At 41.1% G+C, this 14,180-nt stretch overlaps 5 protein-coding genes across 6 annotated transcripts; 4 read left to right on the forward strand and 1 right to left on the reverse strand.

The window, feature by feature from the left end:
* Positions 1-1,438: 1,438 nt before the first annotated feature.
* Positions 1,439-2,210, forward strand: LOC102706267. The gene is made up of 2 exons (XM_006650480.2): positions 1,439-1,515; positions 1,642-2,210. The coding sequence occupies exons 1-2, from the start codon at positions 1,470-1,472 to the stop codon at positions 1,827-1,829; spliced, it is 234 nt and encodes a 77-aa protein (XP_006650543.1). The 5' UTR covers positions 1,439-1,469; the 3' UTR covers positions 1,830-2,210.
* Positions 2,211-3,480: 1,270 nt separating this feature from the next.
* LOC102706547 lies at positions 3,481-4,262 on the forward strand. Its single transcript, XM_006650481.2, has 2 exons — positions 3,481-3,586; positions 3,751-4,262. The coding sequence occupies exons 1-2, from the start codon at positions 3,541-3,543 to the stop codon at positions 3,939-3,941; spliced, it is 237 nt and encodes a 78-aa protein (XP_006650544.1). The 5' UTR covers positions 3,481-3,540; the 3' UTR covers positions 3,942-4,262.
* A 2,248-nt stretch (positions 4,263-6,510) lies between these two features.
* On the forward strand, positions 6,511-8,740 carry LOC102706826. 2 transcript variants are annotated; one of them, XM_015834988.2, is made up of 3 exons: positions 6,511-6,706; positions 8,111-8,222; positions 8,358-8,740. In XM_015834988.2, the coding sequence occupies exons 2-3, from the start codon at positions 8,156-8,158 to the stop codon at positions 8,564-8,566; spliced, it is 276 nt and encodes a 91-aa protein (XP_015690474.1). In that variant the 5' UTR covers positions 6,511-6,706; positions 8,111-8,155; the 3' UTR covers positions 8,567-8,740. The 2 variants fall into 2 exon arrangements, with proteins under 2 accessions (XP_015690474.1, XP_040378299.1); XM_040522365.1 differs by lacking the exon at positions 6,511-6,706 and having other exon boundaries at positions 7,623-8,222.
* Positions 8,741-10,008: 1,268 nt separating this feature from the next.
* Positions 10,009-10,832, forward strand: LOC102707103 (proteinase inhibitor PSI-1.2). Its single transcript, XM_006650483.3, has 2 exons — positions 10,009-10,166; positions 10,260-10,832. The coding sequence occupies exons 1-2, from the start codon at positions 10,121-10,123 to the stop codon at positions 10,463-10,465; spliced, it is 252 nt and encodes an 83-aa protein (XP_006650546.1). The 5' UTR covers positions 10,009-10,120; the 3' UTR covers positions 10,466-10,832.
* A 1,226-nt stretch (positions 10,833-12,058) lies between these two features.
* Positions 12,059-13,877, reverse strand: LOC102707383 (50S ribosomal protein L7/L12-like). The gene is made up of 2 exons (XM_006650484.3): positions 13,298-13,877; positions 12,059-12,425 (listed from the first exon to the last, which is right to left on the reverse strand). Exon 1 carries the CDS (start codon positions 13,815-13,817, stop codon positions 13,305-13,307), a length of 513 nt encoding a protein of 170 aa, XP_006650547.1. The 5' UTR covers positions 13,818-13,877; the 3' UTR covers positions 12,059-12,425; positions 13,298-13,304.
* Between the last annotated feature and the right edge of the window lie 303 nt (positions 13,878-14,180).

A 14,180-nucleotide genomic window follows, 5' to 3' on the forward strand; every position in this document is an offset into this window, starting at 1 on the left:
AAAAACCAAGAGATGACAGTAAAACTCACAATGTATATATACTATATCACCATCCACTTGAAATTATTACTTCTCAAAACTCATATAAGCATGGCTATATCGTCTACAATTTGCTACATCCTAGAGATTGACATGCAAACATATCAAATCATTACAGATTAGGCCCAATTTCTGACTCCGTCTGGCCATGTATGTAAACCACCCATTGGCCCAAGGAATCAGTTTGCCTTTTGGCCCATTTTTATGGGCAGCAACAGGAACGGATCAGCTTTGTCTTCTCTGAAAAATGTTTCCAATAATCCAGCCAGCAGTTGCCTGCTTGATGCTGGAGGTGTCATGAGTTGCGGGGTTCAGAACTTCAGTTCACCTTGTGCGCTTCGATCAAATCAATCTGCATATGCAGTTCCCTCTCCATCCGATTAATCATCCATATTACAAAAAATCTTTTGACGGTCCTCTCCAAGTCTCCATCAGACAATCGTAATACGTGTAAAAGGGTCAATTTTATCATTCTTGAGAAAATATCTTTAGATACTAAAATTTATATTTAAAGTTTTGATACATTACCCGAAGAACAAATAGCATAAAATTTGGCGGACAAACGTAGGAAAAACTAGAACAATTGTAGTACGTTCTATTTTTTTCTTCTTATTTGAGAGGACCTTATCACCTTAACCATATAGTCTACTAAACAAAGAAGGAATTAATCGCGTTAATGGTACATGCTTGTTTAAGCTCATCGGCCAAATTAAACACATATCAAATTTCTGGCTCCGTCTGGCCCATGTACGTAAACCATCCTGACGCCCAAAAGAATCAAATTGATTTTCTTGGCTCATTTTCATGGACATCTTTCAGTTGAATATGAACGAATCAAATATCATTGGGATATATGAAATGAAATTCCCATTGAACTCTTTTTCTTTTCATCGACAAAATTCGTTTTGAGCTCTGATTCCGCACAAATGGTACCCAAGCCAACTCCTTGCTACCAGCACTTTATTGCCCATCACAAACTGAATCAACTAGGCAGTAGGCACATGCTGCGACCGTGCAAGAGCATTATACCGTTGACTTCACCTAAGTTGATCATAAGCATCCTCGTCTTTTTGGCTATACTTATGTTTATAAGCCAAAATTTAAATTTTCAACTTTAAGTTTAGGGTTGATTTTAAAGGTTTTTATCGTAGTTTATTTTTTATTGTTGACTTTTAAATCACTAAGAAAACATATATAAAAATTTTATTCATAAATTATTTTTTGTTTGTAACTTTATCTCTAAAAGAGCCAAACAACAACCCCAATGAATGCCTTCGATGTGCGTTAACAATGGCCAACAATGTGGCGTGCAGGATCACCTAGTGAAGGCTCAACCTTTCTCCATCCCTCTCTATATCAACCCAAACAAGCTTGAGATCCATCACAGGTTGTGCAAGCAACGACTGCAAAGAACTGCACATGCAGTAGGCATGGCCTCCATCAAGCTCTCCCTCACGCTCGCCCTCCTCATCTCCGGTAAACGCAACGAGCCATTTTCCAGTGCGAATTGCACGCTTTGAATCACTGACACACTCACGGCAGGACCGCAGGATGCAAAATCTTTGTGTTTTTCATGTCACCTCTCTTTCTGAACATTTTCAGGTCTCGTGATGCTGGGGACGGTCGAGCGCAGTGACGCAGCCTGCAACCTGCTCTGCGTCCGAGGAGCATACATCACATGCCGCAACCGCCCAGGCGAGCAGCTCTACGGCTGCGCCTGCAGGTGCTCGCCGCCGGGCGGCCGGCACTGCGTCGTCCACCTCGCCGATGGCTCGACGCACAGGTGCTGAGAAGCTACGCAGGGTTTTCTCTTCGCCTGTTTCAGTTCTTCTTGTCAGTGTTCAGTGTACTGTCCGTCCGCGTGAAACCTGTTGGGATGATCGTAATGTATCCGTCATGCTGTTGTAGCAGCGAACAAGATGAGCTCCTGCTGATCTTGCTAGCTAGCTTCCTGTCGGTGTGCTGTGAGATTTGTTAGTGGTAACTAGTAAGCTTTTCTATATGGCTCAGCTTAATTAATTTGTTCAATATGATCATAGTTTTGGCCTTTTGGGTTTAAAGATCACACAAGCTGTGATATTTAATTATTTCTCACTCTTAGTTTACCATTTAATCGATGTGTCTATAACATATGGATCTTGGACCCACATGCCATATACACATGGAGTGACAAATCCGTAAACATGATACTGTAGCAACGCCAAAGTATTGAATGCCCTGTTTTAAAGGCTAACTAACAAAATTTTCGTTTTGCTCATTGGATCTTCATTTTCAAAAAAATAACAGCCATCTGAATGCACTTGGTTATTTGACCATGCTTATATTATGTTAATTGAGGTAAGATTTTTTTATTTGTAACTATGTGGACAAAATTAAAATGTTTGAACTATATGTGATACATTATGGAGAAATTTGAGTTATTTAAAATATATTTGATACATTTGGCATACATTTGAATTATCAAAAATCTAATTCAAATTTGGTCAAAACATATAAAATATATCTCAAATATAATTAATTAAATTTCTCCATAACGTATCACATTTGTTTCAAACAATTCAATTTTATGCACACTTTTACAAATGAACAAATCACATCCGAATTCACATAATAAAGTATGGTCAAATAAGCAAGATCATTAATGACTTGTTTTGGCTATATTAACACCATAAGCAAGGATTAACAAAATAGGGTAAGACGGTTTGTTCATTCTTTTAAAAAAATGAGCATCAAATGAGCAAAGTGAAAAAAAGAGAGAGCAATTTTAACATCCTTGAGAAGGTACCCGGAGATACCACTGTTTTCTATGTAAATTTGGTATATTTTAGTATCTTAGGTACCAAATTTTACATAGAAAACAGTGGTACCGCAGGGTACCTCTCTAAGGATGGAAAAAATGCTCGAAAAAAATAGGATTATTTTGAGCTAACCACTATCAAGTTGAAAATCCCTTGGAGATATCCAAAATCATGAAAGGAACTGCATAAAAATCTTGCGACAGTTAGATAACACCACATTACTTTCTTGAGCTATAGGCACAGTTTGTAATTTATTCCTATTCGTAATTTTAGACTATGATCAACTCGTTCTTATTGCAGTGTAGGTATTGATATGTATCATTAGCCTATTCCGTTGTAGGCATTGGTCTTTATCATTGGCGTCCTTAAACTATCTGGTTGTAAGTCCTGCATCTTTAACCATTAACATCATATCCGACAAATCGATAGTTGTCAATTTCGCCGAAAGATCACTCTTGCTCATTTACTGAAACTTCATGTAAAGATCAAAACGCCTTCGGTGGTGGTGCTAATAATTCACCCAAAATCTATTGAAGCAAGTTGATAATACAACAAATGGAGTACCATCTAGTGAAGGTTAAACCTTCTCAGCCTCTATATCAACCCAGGCTAGCTTCATGTTTGGACAAAGAGCCATAGTAAACGTGCTACTACAACCAAGGCACGCCAAAGCAGTCAGTTGCTCTGCCCTGCACAGCAAACGATGGCCTCCATCAAACTTTCCCTCACGCTCGTCCTCTTGATATCAGGTAAATTTTCCAGCGCAGGTTTAATATTTTTCCCACGATCAGATAAATTAATCACTTACACATCTTTTTCATTTTGAAGATATGATTCAATACTGCAAGTTTCATCCTGATACAAATAGGACACAGTCCTCTTTTTTTTTTCTAACCTCTTTCTGAATATTCAGGGGTCGTGATGCTGGGGACGGACATCGAGGGCACTGAAGCAGTCTGCACCATGTTCTGCGTCCAGGGAACATACGTCACCTGCAGCAACCATCCGGGCGAGCAGCTCTACGGCTGCGCCTGCAGGTGCGCCCCGCCGGACGGCGTCGGCTGCGTCGTCCACCTCGCCGACGGCTCGACGCAGCAGTGCTAGCTCATCGGAAAACGCAGGAGGGAAAACATTTGCAGTGGCGCCGTTGCCGCTGCTCTCTGTGCCACTGTGTCGTCGTCTGCATGAAACACTCGTGGTATGTGCGAGTCGTGTGATCGATCGTGTCTGCCCCCTCTTGATTAACGATTCGGTGTTGAATGTGTCACTGGTTTGATAATTAAGCCTCTGTGTACTGTGTTTACTAGCTGCTACCTTTTGGATCAAGTGTTGTTGTATAAAAGATCAAGAGGAGCATCGATCAAGTGTTGTTGTGTCAAACCATGAATTAATTGTTCGAAAACAATCATCATTTGATGGGGGAAAGAAAAGGTGTTTTGCCGCTCTGAGAATTGCCGCTTCAGTTAAGGTGTGGTATAAATAGGTGATTAGAAAAGATTGATGGCTTAAATAGATCATCGATGTTTAAATATGTAAGATCGATATTGGAGCGGAGGGAGTAGATCGGGATCGCAGATAATCGAATTCTATTCTGTAGAGTAAAATAATGATTATGCATACATTTTCATTCCAACTATTGAATTCGTACTTTTTCAAGGTCATTTTGCATTGGATCCCTCGAATGACAAGCCATATATTGTGAGGCCGAAACAGATTCGTCATGTTCTCCTCCAGAAGTGTGTGTATAGTCAATTTATTTGTTATCAATCTCGAGTCCAATCTTGCCTAGAAGTCAATGATCTAGTATTTTCTATAAAACAGAAGTCAATATTGTGATCTGGATTTGACTATTCCAGCACCAAGGAATATGCTTGTTTGGGTATGGAACATGCATATGTCTAGGGAGATTAACTAAAATCATCACAGATTTGAAGGGATTGGATCTAATTCCCCACATATCTAAACAAGTCCTAAGGGCATATTCAACAGTAGAGTCCGTTGTGGGCTCTATCTCAAGCCACGTCAGCAACAAGAGTCTATTTTAAAATAATACGTATAAAGGTAGAGTCAGGTGTGATCTTCATTAATGCAATAACATATTCTTTATTAAGCTAGCTTCTTTTTTATACATTCCCATGCAAGAAAGTTTCCTTTAATAAATAACAAGAGTTGACTCTAAGCCGTTGTCATGCATGATAAAAGTTTTTCTCTCTCCTTCCATCTCTTTCCTCTACGTCACCAAATTCGCTTACGCAGTGATTGTGAGAGTCAGCTAATAGGCACCTTTGTACGTGCCCTAAGAGAATTACTAGATTAATAGTTATGTAACATATGTTCAATTGCAAAAAAATTAGTAGCAACCATATGCCACTATGCTTATAAGTTGGAAGAAACAAACAGTGATAATTAAACTGCACGGTGTATGCTCAGACTTCAGGCTACTGGTTGGTGGTATGAAACAAGTTTTTCTTTAATCTATTTTTCAATGAGAAATAAGTGGAGTCATCGTGAATACAATGGCATGATCGATTATATATGAATATATGATAAATCTCAATTTATGCTTTTTATAGGATAAATATAAAAAAAGTCAAATATTTACCGAGATCTAGTGTGAACCCTAGGATTGGGATCAGGTCCGAAACTTTGAATGCTCAAACGATTTGCATTGAAGCAATGTCAGGATAAGGTAGTTTAACTGTTCAAGGCAAAATATTTTCAACCCAGACATTTTAATATGTTGACGATTAAAGCAACAAACAAATGCTTGACTTTTTTCACCGACCTCCTTACATGATCTTGAAGCCCAAGACAAGAAATGATCAATGTGATGTGACAACTCTCCGGTGCATTTTCCTAGTAGTATTATGCTACCAGTAGAAAAATAATATTTTTTACTTTGTTAATTACTTGAATAGTAGTATTTTATAATTTTGTTTTTTTCAATAAAGATCTCAGCAAAAAGTACGTATTACCCCTTCAAATTTCTACAACGTCTAATATTATTAAATATTGTTGATAGTATAATTTAATTATAACCGTTCGATAAAAATAGATTAACGATATGGATTAAATTTCACTAACATGCACCGGAGTCAGCCCCATGGACGTTAGTAGCCGATTATGAATGGGGTCTGGATAACAGATGACGACACAGCAGGAGTGACGAGGATGCACCGTTTGCATCATCCAAAATCTTTTAAAGATAACGGCAGTCATTTCCAAAGTATGATTGGATCTTTCGTTCGAGTAGATAGGCACGTACAGTGCTGAATGCACGTGCATCGCGGGAGTTTTGCTTCTCAAAATGTTTAACTGAAAACTGGTCCGCATGCAGCACATTGCAGCTGCACATCATCACGCCTTGATTTCGTCAGAGAAAGAGGCAGAGATCAGTGCCGTGCAAGATTACTATTGCAACATGGAATTCCATGCATGATGCTCACCTATCTACTTCCCTATATATAAACCGATGCAACACAGAGCAGATCGACCAAAGAAGAGACAACAGAACAGAAGAAAGAATGGCCTCCATGAAGCTCCCCCTCGCCGCCGCCGCCGTCGTCTTCCTCCTCTCCGGCAAGTCACTGAACACGCACCAGTCACCACCCCGATTGACTGGATCGTTCTGAACTCTATCTTTTTCTGTGTGGTTTTGGTACGAGCAGGGCTGGTGGCGGCGAAGAGCGCGGAGGCGCAGGCGGCGGCGCCGTGCCCGGTGGTGTGCATCCAGGGAGGCTACATCACCTGCGACAACTACCCGTACCAGAAGCTGGACGGCTGCGACTGCGAGTGCGCGCCCAAGGACGGCGAGAACTAAGGGTGCAAGTGGACTGATTCGTCAACCCGTTTATAGATCAATTAAACAGGTAACCTGACAGACTATCCGTTTAATTAACCTCCGTTTAATTAATATATAAACGGGTTAGCGAGCTTGCCCACTTACACCCCTAGCGAGAACTGCGTCCTCCACCTCGAGAACGGCCCGCCCTCAAGCTGCCCGCCGCCCCAGCAGACCTAACCTAACCGGAGATGATCCATGCTTGCGTTCGTGACCATTTCTCTAGAATCAATTCAACTGTACAGTTGATGTGTTCGGATATATGATCGATCAGAATAATTAAAGTTGGTTTCTGAATAATGAAATGGATATATACGTGTACATACATACAGTGTGTGGCTGGCTGTGTGTCGATCGACTTTTGGGTGTGAACTCGGTACTACTCGACGTTTGAGTGGTCAAATCTATGGATTAATTGTTGCAATATCTAGTCCATGCGAATTAAAGGGTGAGCTAAACTTCCCTTTAGTGGATTGACCTTACTATTGCTAAAAAAAAGTCCACAAATTCTGCGGAATTTAGAGTAAGTATGATAGTAGGCTACAGTTTACATTAAGTATATGCGCGCGAGAGAGAATAAAAAATAAGAAGCGTTGGCTCTCATATAAAAAATTAGTTTTAAACATACTCCAAGATATATGCATTATAAATTCATAGATAGAGAAAAAGACACCAGAAAAATCATAAAGCAAACCTTATAACTAATTTATTATGCTTCATCTATTTTCTTAAATTATAAAACGGATGTAGTATATGTTAGCTCTAATATTATTAACTTTTGAATCTACGTTTAACCATTTGTTTTATTCAATTTTATTGTGCAAATACACAAATTTATAAGTCATATTTAAAGTATCTTTCGAAATAATTTAAACCACACCAAAACAATTAATAATTATATACAATTTTTTTAATAAGACAAATGATCAAATATAAATAAAAAAATTAACAACTTCAACTAAAAAAGTGGAGGAAGACAGATAGTATTAAGAGCTTTTTTTTCATCCTTGAGAAGGTACGCTGAGGTATCACTTTTTTCTATGTAAAATTTAGATACTAAAAAGTACATACCTTTTGGTACCTACTCAAAGATGATAAAATTGCTCAATTAAACTTGCTCGTACGTACGTACGTGTTCATCAGCCGCTCACAAGTCACAACACTACACGCCGATGCTGACCGCTCTCGCGGCAAAGAAGCTCATAGTAGACAAGTGCGTAGAACAGCATGTGGCACAGGGTCGATCATGTCGTGATTCGTGAATACGTGATCCTTCGTCCACTCCAGCGACACCAGCACCAACGCACCCAGAGTCGGATACAGTAGAGCGGACTCCTGAAGACGACAAGCAACTACTAGCTACTTTCCACTACACCCCGCCGCCGGCGGCTTCAATTCTCTGAACTCTGATAAGATCCTTCATATAAGTCAGGTGAAACTGGTCTGTGAAACTCGACCACGATTCACACAGACACACATGGCTTCCTCCTCCTCCTCCTCCTCCTCCAACAAGCTGTCGCTCACCTTCGTCGTCCTCCTCGCCGGTGAGTACGCTGCCGTGTGTGTGTCACCGACCCTGATCAAACGGCGCCGGGTTTCTTTGCATATATGTTTCTCTCAGCGCTGACGACGTCGGTTTTGCTTTGCTGCGTTCGTGTGCATGTTGTTCCGTCCGGCAGGGATGCTGGTGCTCGGCGAGATGATGGACGGCGCGGGGGCGGCGGACTGCTCGACGGTGAGGTGCATCCAGGGAGGCTACATCACCTGCAAGAACTACCCGGGGAAGAAGCTCGACGGGTGCGTCTGCCTGTGCGCCCCCGACGACGGCAACCGCTGCGTCCTCCACCTCCAGGACGGCTCCTCCTACAAGTGCCGCGCGCCCAACTAATAACATAACACTTTCCCCCAGCCTCGCCGCCGATCGCCGCCGGCCGGCGGCAGCTTCGCTTTCGTGCTGCGTGTTCTTGCCCTACCTTGTGTTCAGTGATGTAACCACGCTAAGTTTGTAGCTTCACGTCGATAATAATACAACCACATTTCATAGTTCCGAATAAATCTGTATTGCCAAAAGAAATTAACGGGGTGATTGTTTGGTTTTATTGGAGAAAAGACAAACAGTATATTTAGAAAATAAAAATATTTATAAATAAAAATTTTATATATGTTTTAATAATCTAAAAGAGAAGGCTGAAAAATAAACAATGATAAAAAAATTCTTAAAATCAATTTAAATTTTGGGTTATAAACATAAGCAAAAGCGAAAATTTAAGTTTGACCTCCCCGCAATGACTCTTACGGATCGGTCAAAACTAAAAACGTTCTAAGAAACCGTACTGCAACCATGAAATCAAGATGCTGACCTAACTTTGGATGCTAGATGTCATTGTGACTTTCTGGGATAGCCATGGTCGCACATGCATCTTAGCACGCAGCTAAGATCAAGTTCAATACTATAGCTCTATAGCTCCAATTCATTTATAGTTAATCTAATAGCCAATACATATTAGATACAAAACATTAATATATGGCCCTACATGTTATACACATATTTTGTTTTGGAGTCCGTGTGTAGCTGGCTACAAATTAGTAGCTCATCTCTCTTTTTTCTTCCTTCTTATCTCTTTAAAATATACTTATAGTTGGCTTATAGCCTGTTACTATACCTGCTCTAAGCAATGCGTTTGCTGGGATGAGCAACGGATCCTTGCTGCAGAGGTTGCTCGGTGCTTCTTTTGTCAAGAAGAAGCCTAAGGGGTTGTTTAGACCCACGTTACACGGGATATTTGGACATTAATTTAAAGTATTAAACATAGAGTAATAAAAAATTAATTTTATAAATGAGTGGTAATCCACGAGACGGATTTTTTAAGCCTAATTAATTCATAATTAGAGCATGTTTACTATAGCATCACATAGGCTAATCATGGATTAATTAAGCTCAATAGATTCGTCTCGTGAATTAGTCCAAGATTATGGATGGGTTTTATTAATAGTCTACGTTTACTATTTATAATAAACATCCAAACATTCGATGGGACAAGAGACTAAAAATAAGTCATTCGTTCCAAACACCACCTAAATACAGTTCATTGAAGAGTTATATCATCCACCTGTGTTGGAAATAAAAGACGATTTTTTTACTACGACCAGACGACCCAGATTACAAATTTGAACAGTGGATCAAAAAGTTTGAAGTCAAATGGAGAGAAGTGCAAGAATAGAATACAAGCAAGAGAAAAAGCTGACCCGAGATCTGAGCATTCATATCTCACCTCACCTCACAAAAATTGCCAAAAATCAGCTTTTTTTAATCCAAGTTTTACTATATAACAAACCCTTCCTGCAGATAGCCTACCGAACAGACTACAACACAGCTTCAATTCCCATATAAACTTCACTGCTGCAGACAGGGAGCCTCATACCGCTGAACAGACAGGCTGCCATGGCTTCCATCAAGCCTGCTCTTCCAATGGCTCTCCTGCTGTGTGGTAGCTGCATCTTCCTCTTCCTCGAGCTCATCTCCATCGCTCTCGGACTCAGTCGCAAGATGATGTTAATTCTTTTTTCTGAAATTTCTCCAGGGCTCGTGTTGATCGGATCCCTGCAGAGCACCGAGGCGCAGGGCGGAGGGAAGATCTGCCCGCAGTTCTGCTACGACGGCATCGAGTACATGACCTGCCCGTCGACGGGGAGCCAGCGCCTGAAGCCGGTGTGCAACTGCTGCCTCGCCGACGAGAATGGCTGCGCCATCTACCTGAACAATGGGCAGGTGGTCAACTGCCCCTGAGGCCAGCCGGGAGCTGTTTCTTCGGTTCCTGCGTGTTTGGAGGAGATTTTGTCTTGCTGCTGAATAAAATGTGTCACTGATTCACTGGAACTGTTTCTTCAGTTCCTTGCATGTTCAAAGAGGATTTGCCCTGATGAAGCAGAATAGATGTCTCCCTGGTGTGATGTGTAATATTAATATGATAGGAAAATAACGTTCTGTGGATGGTTTACGTTGTGAATTTCCCTTACTATTCTAGTTGAGTGTGAATTCGAGTATGAAATGTTCAAGTATCACTATATAGTCATCTTTCGTGTCATCTCCCTTTGTACAATAGAAGCCATGGACTTTTATAGAAGAAAGTCACAATACTACCCTTAAAGGGCTTCTTCGGATCACAAAAATTTTATAGGAATTTTAGATAAAACAGTTTAATTCTTTCATTTTTCCTTTGAAAATACTTCAAACTGACAAAAGGGCCTGTAGCCTAGTGGTTACAAAGGCCTCAGTAACACTTGAGGTCCTGGATTCGACTCCTAGTTGGAGTGAATTTTGCAGGATTCTAACGGCTTTTTGCTTTCAGTGGTCAGCGAGGCGCGGGAGTGAGTGTCTGCATTGTACTGTGCCTACAGGATGGGGGTCATATGAGCCTAATGATAATTAGGATAACATCTTAAACCACTTCATGAGCTGGCACTTGCACTCGAGTTCTAGTTCCTGAACATCTTAAGAGCATATTCCTCGGTAGCATAATTGATACGAATCGCTTAGTTCTTAGTTAAATCCAACACCTAAGGAGCTATTGACTCATTGCTAGTTTGACTTGTTACTACTTATTCCCTGCAACAACAGAGTTCATATAGTGCTCTACTAGCCTAGTGGTAATTTGCTCTCATGCTTGTCACATTTGTCTAATGGTAGCCAACTTCTCTACTTGCTCAAAGGTAATTTACATGTTATCTACATGCTCATGATTGAGTACTCCTGCTTGCCACATTGTCTCATGGCAACTAGCTTTTCTACTTGCTCGCAGGCAAGTTGCATGTTCGCTATATGCTCATAGCTAGATTTCGGCTGAATAGAGGGCAAGATGACCCTATACCGATGATTTATGACTACACATTTTCATCGGAAGATAAAAGATGCAGATGCGTTGTGACAGAGTTTAAGTTGGTAGGAAGCAGATAATGAATGGCAGAACCACACACCTGATTCTGCTAGAAACTAACGTCTCAATATAACTGAGTACTCCTGATCACCTTTCTACCGAGGTCCAAGCGTCCATCAGGGCAAAAGTATGCAAACATTACAAAAAAAAAAGGAACAGACAAAACACACAGCGCAGGTATAAACACAATATAATCTAGTAGAGCATTTCCAAAGATTATCCCTTGCCTCTTGCATAATCAAAACATATATCGTACATTTATACATATGTTGATCATCACAGCTATTAGTTTGTTTAACATCTAATTCTTCGGTCAAATTAAAATATCTAAATCATGTAACTGATACAGTACTGAAGAGTTGTTTCATTTCCCACCCACCTTGAATTTGCTAAACTTTCATTGGTTCAACTCAAAAGGTTGGTTTTCACTTGACAGTTAATTTTCACGCATAGTAAAATGCTCCCAAGCAAATATCCGCAAATGCATATGCATATCAAATCGGCATATCAAATTGTACAAGCTGGTAAAACAATCAGGATGGCTTAGAACAACACTTCCATCAGATCAAACACAAGAAGTCAGATTATGGCAGTTAACACAGATCAGATCAAGATTTGGTTATCTAACCTACATGGAAGATGCCCAAGTCCAATTGACTCAGAGATTAAGAATGATTAGTGGTGTTTTCAGAAATAAATTGTTGCGATTGCACATGTATACTGCATTCGTAGGCAGTCTAATGAAGCTTCTCCTCCTCTGTTGGTAGTGAGGCATCAAGGTTAACTGAAAGCAAAGAGTTTCCACTTCTTTGTCTGCAAACAAAGTGCATGATGCTTATCTGATCTGCGTACTCACACTTCAACATGCAAACTCAGGGATTTCACAAAATCAAGTGATCTGTAGCCATCTTGTGAACTGAAAAAATATGTAACTGCCTGTATGCAAAGATACAAGTAGACAGACCTCCATTCAAATAAACTATTTGAAGATGAAGGCTACAGAATTCCCCAACTCTTTGCACCATGTTCCCAGCTGATACATTTTTAAGTACCATAAACTATAGAATATAAGCAATGAAACAATTATCCCAACTAATAGCAAGCACTCTCTAGGTGAAGACCTAATTTCTTGTTCAAATAGTAACTAACGCTACGCGAAATGATAAAAGTTCTTCAAAATCACTACTTCCCCTGACTGCAAACTCCACACATCCTAATATGAAAGGCACTACCCAAACTCCATGCCTTTTTCAATGCAACTGCAGGAATTTACAACTGTGTTACGGACATCCTCTCTTCAAGAAACATTCTTCCCACTGGCCACTACTGACACAGATACTCCTAAGTCCTAACTGAAAGATAATTTACCAGTATGTTATCCTGAAATAACACAAACATCATTGCTACATTTGCTAAGATAGAGATACATTGCTAATCGACTAATTGCTCTGCTTTCAGTAAAAATATCTTTGCCATATTTGCCGTAAAACCAAACAAATATTGGAGACAGAGCTCAAAGCTCAGCTACTGAGCCTATGAACACATTTCCAAGGTTCAAAAGGGATTTTCACTACAAATGAGAAGATCCCCATAGCGAATTTCGTTAATTATTGATTCCTAAGTCTCAAAATTCTCTTCTTTTCTTCATACAAGAAACAGAAAACAAATCAAGAAAGAAGCCATACACAGCCCTCATTCGAGGAGAATCTTAGCGCCGACAGCCCGCATCTTCTCGGCGATGCTCTCTGCCTCCTCCTTGGGAACTCCCGCCTTCAGCACGGCCGGCGCCTTCTCCACGAGCTCCTTCGCCTCCTTGAGTCCCAAATTCGTGAACGCCCGCAGCTCCTTGATAATCTTAAGCTTCGCCGCGGCGTCGAAGCCTTCCAGCTTCACGTCGAACGCCGTCTTCTCCTCCTTCGCCTTGGCCTCCACGTCGGCCGCCCCGGGGGCAGCCGCGCCGCCAGTGAGCGGGGCAGCTCCGCCAGTGAGGATGGCCAGGGGAGGGAGCTGGTCGACCCCGAGGCGGCCGCGCAGGGCGTCGGTGAGGAAGGAGGCCTCGATGAGCGTGAGGTCGCAGATCTCGTCTACGAGCGCGGAGACGCGCGGGGTCGGGGCGACGGTTGAGAATGCGGCCGCGCAGCCCGCGGCCGACGGGTGGGCGGATGGGAGGAGGAGGCGGCGGAGGTGGAAGAGGCGGGAAGCCATTACTAGGGTTTTGGGATCAGAGAGCGGGTGATGCTGTTGATGCACACTGACCGTACTGGGGAAGAAGAGTGAAGAGAACGAGGAGAAGCAAAACAAATTACGCGTTTCAGTGTTGAAGACGTATTTTGACTGTCCGTAGACAAAATCAGAAGGCGCGTTTTGATCTTTTGGATGATTAGCCTCATTTGCAAGAGGAAATTTTTGTGATTCCAGTGCGAACTGGGGTTTTTTTTGGATAATGGGAATTGAAAAAAAATTTCACATCTTCTAAGGTTATCTTTCAATCCTAGTCAATTTATTCTTCATATCTCTTTTAATATCCACTCTTTGTTTATTTCATTTTCCATCTCAATCATACACATC

This window comes from Oryza brachyantha, chromosome 3, assembly GCF_000231095.2.
Source record: "Oryza brachyantha chromosome 3, ObraRS2, whole genome shotgun sequence".
Classification (NCBI taxonomy): Eukaryota; Viridiplantae; Streptophyta; class Magnoliopsida; order Poales; family Poaceae; genus Oryza; species Oryza brachyantha.

Excerpts from the sequence above, each read along its gene's own strand:
- LOC102706267 (XM_006650480.2), top strand. The coding sequence starts at position 1,470 with ATGGCCTCCATCAAGCTCTCCCTCACGCTCGCCCTCCTCATCTCCG. Across the intron at positions 1,516-1,641 it reads GCTCGCCCTCCTCATCTCCG|GTCTCGTGATGCTGGGGACG; the intron begins GTAAACGCAACG and ends GAACATTTTCAG.
- LOC102707383 (XM_006650484.3), bottom strand. The coding sequence starts at position 13,817 with ATGGCTTCCCGCCTCTTCCACCTCCGCCGCCTCCTCCTCCCATCCGCC.
- LOC102706826 (XM_015834988.2), top strand. The coding sequence starts at position 8,156 with ATGGCTTCCTCCTCCTCCTCCTCCTCCTCCAACAAGCTGTCGCTCACC. Across the intron at positions 8,223-8,357 it reads CTTCGTCGTCCTCCTCGCCG|GGATGCTGGTGCTCGGCGAG; the intron begins GTGAGTACGCTG and ends TCCGTCCGGCAG.
- LOC102706547 (XM_006650481.2), top strand. The coding sequence starts at position 3,541 with ATGGCCTCCATCAAACTTTCCCTCACGCTCGTCCTCTTGATATCAG. Across the intron at positions 3,587-3,750 it reads GCTCGTCCTCTTGATATCAG|GGGTCGTGATGCTGGGGACG; the intron begins GTAAATTTTCCA and ends CTGAATATTCAG.
- LOC102707103 (XM_006650483.3), top strand. The coding sequence starts at position 10,121 with ATGGCTTCCATCAAGCCTGCTCTTCCAATGGCTCTCCTGCTGTGTG. Across the intron at positions 10,167-10,259 it reads AATGGCTCTCCTGCTGTGTG|GGCTCGTGTTGATCGGATCC; the intron begins GTAGCTGCATCT and ends AAATTTCTCCAG.